Source organism: Camellia sinensis, chromosome 1 (assembly GCF_055761805.1).
Source record: "Camellia sinensis isolate YWXY chromosome 1, ASM5576180v1, whole genome shotgun sequence".
Taxonomy (NCBI): domain Eukaryota; kingdom Viridiplantae; phylum Streptophyta; class Magnoliopsida; order Ericales; family Theaceae; genus Camellia; species Camellia sinensis.
The window spans coordinates 45,246,116-45,251,699 of NC_138961.1; the positions used below are offsets into that span (position 1 = coordinate 45,246,116).

The following is a 5,584-nucleotide window of genomic DNA, read 5'->3' on the forward strand; positions in this document are numbered from 1 at the left end:
AAGACTATACTCCAACTTGAGAAAACTATGCTAGAAGATAAAATTGATGATGATGCAGTACATGCTGTCACACAACAAATAAACTAGGAGACTTTAGATGTGGAACTGAAGCAAAATTTGAAGAAGAAGACACAAAAAACTCCTACATCTTTGGTGAAGCGCATCAAAATAAAAAAAAGAAAGAAAGAATTAAAGTTGCCTGATTTTGAATATCAAGACAAAAAGGGTGACAAACAGAAAAGGAAGTTGGAAAATTTGGAACAAAATGACATTGAGAAGCAATGTGAAATTGTAGATCCAGATTTTGAAGGCTATTTGCACAAGCTTCGAGACTTCAAGCGTCCTAAACATAATAAGCTTAGGCTGTCTAACAAATATGAGGTTTGGAAGATCATATCTGAACAGGACAAGCAAAAGATAAGGAATATGCACAAAAATGGAGGTTACGGGTAAGCATATTTCAAACAACTTCTATGTCTTTACATACCATCCTTGTCTTATTATATCTAAACTCTAAATGTAGGTTAACTGTTTGGCGAGGAACCACCGAGGAGACTTATGTTTTCTATGACGATCTTGAGTCAATAATTCAAGACAAGTCCATAACAAACAATGTATGGTGCTTTGTACATTGTCCATTAAAGGTTATATATATTAACATTCACATCATAATCACATTAACATTGAATATATACAGGTCATAAATGCATATGCAGAAATTTTAAGAAGAAAGCAAGAATCAATGATGACAGATTCACAACAATTTGACAAATCATTCTTTTTCAACAGTTTGTGTTTGGTATAATTTGTTATTTTATTTTTTTTATCCTGAATTAAAAACAAGTTTGATCCCTTATTTATAAAACTAATTACTAACAAAGTGCTGTCAATGTTTACAGAGCATGATTAAAGATGAAAAAGTAGAACTCCAAACCAAATTCATTGATCCTCACATCAAGCAAGCAAATCAATACCGATATCTGCACTTTCCACTCATTTTAAGTATCATTGGACCATAGTAGTGAGCGACATGGATGATGGAGTGTGGAAGCACTACAATTCAATGGGGCCCAGAGATAGTTTTGAAGACATACACCTAGCTCAACCAAACATAATGGTAATTTCAATATTTCATTCAATAATATGAAAAAATGTACATCTTGAGTTACATATCAACGTAGTCAAAATATTATCTATTTTACACATCTAATCATATTCACAATCGCAGAAAACATATATCGAACCACATATTCAGAAATTACTCTCCACATCGGATATGGCAGATACATTAACACCCTCAAATTACGTCAAGCCATTGCAATCAGTTGATGCATGCCCTCAACAAGACCCAAATTCGTGAGTATTTACAATTAATATTCTCATTGACATAGTAGCGACAACCAATGTGAATATAACAAAATATTGATTCTTTCTTCTTTCTTTTTTTTCTCCTACAGTCTTAATTGCGGAGTTGCACTTTGCTACATAATGAGGCAACATGCCCTTCATGAACCAATTGAACCTGTGCTGGACAAGGAAGCTTGCCTTGCTATGAGAGCTCTATTAGTTAAAGCATTCCTGAATGATCCTGAAATAACAAATCATCCAAGTTTTGTTGTTGACACCAATGAGGATGCATCTCAGAACTAGACTTCATATTTTCACAGCCTACTATTTTCTTTTGATGTATTGATGAAACAATGTTAACATCAGCTTTTGTCCAAGTACAATATGTTTTGTATATAATATACCACTCACTAACATGTGAACTTGGGTATTGTTAGTTAGTAAACAATCATTCCACAAAGATGTTGATATGAATAGCTATATACATTTTGTCTACCAAGAAATGTACTTTTAATATCAATGTTCTTTCTTGGTCTTATTCATGGTGTATGAGTATTATTAGTCATTATATATGTTTGTTAAGCACAACACAATGTGAAAGTTTACATATGTATATCATATGCTCACCCTGTCAACACATATTGGGGATATATATAACTTTTCTACATTTTATTTTGCAAAAAATCAAAACAAACTATTTAAAAAAAAATGTAAAGAAACTACAAAATTACAAATTTCATAGAACAAATCAACTTTTTATTGACACATTGTATCAAAATATGAAAATTCACATTAAGAAGCTTGCACCAATAAGTACACTCATACATGAACTACTAAATTGTTTACTAATGCAAATGTATGTAACATTCACAGCACTATGTTATTTATTTAAAACAAATTCTGCACTATAAATACTCACAACTCAACATAATATTCACAACAATATCCAACACATGAACCAATACTCACAACTCAACATAATATTCACATGAACTCTATTATTTGATCTTTAACAACTTTAATTGTGGTTGCCCATCTTTTTCCATCTACCGCACCTCAAATCTGTTCAAAAACATATATCATATTCCATCCATGAACACATATTGTGTATATATGTAACAAGATAATATTTTGTTTTGATAAAACTGATAAACAAACTATTTCATAAATATACAAAATGAAAAAAAAAAAAAAACTACAAAATGTGAACATTCACAATGTGAACATTCAAAAAAAAAACTACAAAATGACAAATTGCATAGAATTAATGAATCCCTTCTTATTTAAAAATTGTATTGAAATACAAAACAAGTACACCAATGTATCAACTAATAAAATGTGTATCCAATGCAAATGTATGTAACATTCACAATGGTATCTTATTTATCTAAAAAAAAAAAAAAAAATACACTGTAAATGTTCAAAACTGAATGTGAAATTTACAATGTCCACCAACCCATCAACCAATATAACTCTGTATTGGTTCTTTACACGACTTCCGATTGTGCCTGCCCATCTTTCCACATCTGCCACACCTGATTTGACTTACTTTTTCCCCTTAAGATGGTATTCTACTCTTTCTCGGCCTACCAGCTGGCCGTTTTACAATTGGAGGTAATATGATGAAATCGCTAGAGCAAAAATTTGGTTTCTCCATAGATGGTATTGGGAAAATAGCTGCTGCATATGCTTCCCTATAATTCTCTACATGAAAATATTTTTCAACACAATCATTAAGATTATATGCACTCCTTTGGATAGCTGCAACAGCATGTTCACAAGGAAATCCATTTATTTGCCATTGGTAGTAAGAACAAACACAGCGTCCAACATCAACCGTAACTGATGGAAACGAATGCACCTCGAACACATCATCATTAGCTTTACTCACATTCCATGACCTACTAGAATTGAATGAATCTTGGAGGTTAGTCTCAAAGGTAGGGCAAATAATTCCATTCCACTTGTTTGCAATATCCCTTCGCTCTGACATTTGACACATTATTTGATTCCGAATAGTATCAACCAATTTTGTTATTGGAAGATTTCGTGCTTCTTTAATCCAATTGTTGAATGGTTCAGCAGCATTGGATGTCATCTCGCCATATCGTTGTCCTCTAACACATAACAGCAAAAATTGTCACAATTTAATACCATATGTGACATTTCACGTTGTTATAACAACACAAAAATATAAACAATGTACATATAACCATCATTTTATTCCATGAAACACACAATTGTACACACTTTACCTAAAGTAAGCATTTGCCCAATGTTCTAGTTCTAACCCTGACAAGAAGTTATATGCTCGTTGCTTCCCCTCACGCTTTAACTCTTCTAGTAATGCATGAAAACCTGTCACAGTAGGTTCATATGCACAATCACCCAGCTTTCGTATTAAGTGTTCCTTGAAACCATTCTCCATACCCTTCAACTTGTCCCTAAAATTATTCTTTAAGTGTTGTAAACACCATCCATGATATGCTGATGGGAATGCCTTTGGCATTGCTTCCAAAAGCCCTAGATTACGATCGGATACAAATGTCATACGTCTATCATCAGCAATTACTTTTGATAGTTCATATAGAAACCATGACCAATTCGATTCACTCTCCGAATTAACAATTGCAAAGGCTACTGGAAACAATCCTAAAAACAAAACCAATATTAACAGTCACAACTCACACACAAAAAGTAAATAAATGTAAAACTTCACATCAAAAAACTAAACAAACCTTGGTTACTGTCTTTAGCTGTCGCTGCAAGCAACTGCCCTTTGTATCTCCCTTTTAGAAATGTTTCATCAAGAAAAAGCAAAGGGCGACAATATTTGAAGCCATTTATGCACGCAGCAAATGCTACAAAAAATCTTTTAAACTGACTAGTCTTCAAATCATAGTTAATATTGATATGATTTCCAGGATTATAATGCTGAACAGCATCACCATACCATCTCAGTTGGTCAAACGATGTTAAGTAATCACCATGCATAGCGTCTCTTGCTTTCTCAACACCTAACCATGCTACATGGTAGCTGATATCAAGTCCATAGTCTGCCTTGAAACTATATGCCACATCAGTGGGAAGCATTAGTGGTCTGTCCCTAACACACTCAGATACAACATTTGACACCAAATCAGAGCTGAGCCTTGGATTTTTTGAAGTACGAACATCAGCACCACAACTATGTATCTTAGTCCATCTCTTAAGGTAGAAAAATTGGTTTGCTCTTTGGACTCTACCATGCACAGACCACAAACATCCCCTATCATCTCTATGTAAGCATACAACAGTAATTCGTTGTGAATCATTCTTCAAATATTTGAATTTAAACCCACATTGCACTGCATATTTGCATAAAATAGTACGAAACTCAAATGTTCCTCCTGTGAAACATTGACCAACATGCGTAATACCATTTGCCCAAACTGAAGACAACAAAACCTTCTCATTGTGTGCTCAATAGCTACGAAGCAAATTTGTTTGATCCTTATCTTCAACACATGGATTTACTAAACTACTATGTTTATCAGTGCCCAATTTTTGCTCAACAACAACAACATCAATTCGTTCAACTCCAATTGATTTACCAAGCAATAATATGTTTTGCAATTCCTCATTGTTATCCAAATGACAATTTGTATACCCCGGCAGTCGGTAAAACATAGTGATTGAATCAACAGACAAATCACACCATTTGTTGCACACACATTTCACTAACTCGTCAAAGGAAAATGATTGTACCACATTTATCACAAACATGTTTAACCCATAGCAGCACAACAACAACATCAAAAAATCCATTTGTCTCGTATCACACTGCAAAATCATCAATATTACATAAAATAATTTGAATATTCAATCACATTCATATGTGTGAAGATTTGCTAACACAATGAAATGTATCAGGATTTTTAAATAGTTCAAATATTCACATCATAAAAAAAAAACTCTACCTCCTCAACAAACAATCATTAGCCCTACATTTATCATCATACACACCACATACTGCAAATTTTCAGCTCACAGTATACACACATACATACAATTTTAATTATAAAATTCATATACTGATAGCGTGAACTTCCAGTTCACTTAATGCTTAACAATAATTTGTTCAAACACTGATGCAACAAAACTTCATCATTCAAAATTTCACATGAACACAATGATTTCATCACAACAACGAATCAATCACTAATCGCATGACATAAACATCACCGTAATCAATTGA

General features: G+C 33.1%; 1 protein-coding gene across 1 annotated transcript; it reads right to left on the reverse strand.

Annotated features, from left to right (window-relative positions):
• Positions 1-2,905: 2,905 nt before the first annotated feature.
• LOC114297038 (uncharacterized) lies at positions 2,906-5,016 on the reverse strand. Its single transcript, XM_082877321.1, has 4 exons — positions 4,821-5,016; positions 4,086-4,736; positions 3,603-3,999; positions 2,906-3,464 (listed from the first exon to the last, which is right to left on the reverse strand). Exons 1-4 carry the CDS (start codon positions 5,014-5,016, stop codon positions 2,906-2,908), a joined length of 1,803 nt encoding a protein of 600 aa, XP_082733447.1.
• Between the last annotated feature and the right edge of the window lie 568 nt (positions 5,017-5,584).

What these genes read in the sequence shown, in the direction of transcription:
- LOC114297038 (XM_082877321.1), bottom strand. Translation starts at nt 5,016, where the DNA reads ATGTTTTACCGACTGCCGGGGTATACAAATTGTCATTTGGATAACAAT. An exon ending in AGCTAAAGACAGTAACCAAG is followed by an intron (nt 4,000 to 4,085) that starts GTTTGTTTAGTT and finishes TTTTGTTTTTAG; the next exon opens with GATTGTTTCCAGTAGCCTTT. An exon ending in TGGGCAAATGCTTACTTTAG is followed by an intron (nt 3,465 to 3,602) that starts GTAAAGTGTGTA and finishes GTTATGTGTTAG; the next exon opens with AGGACAACGATATGGCGAGA.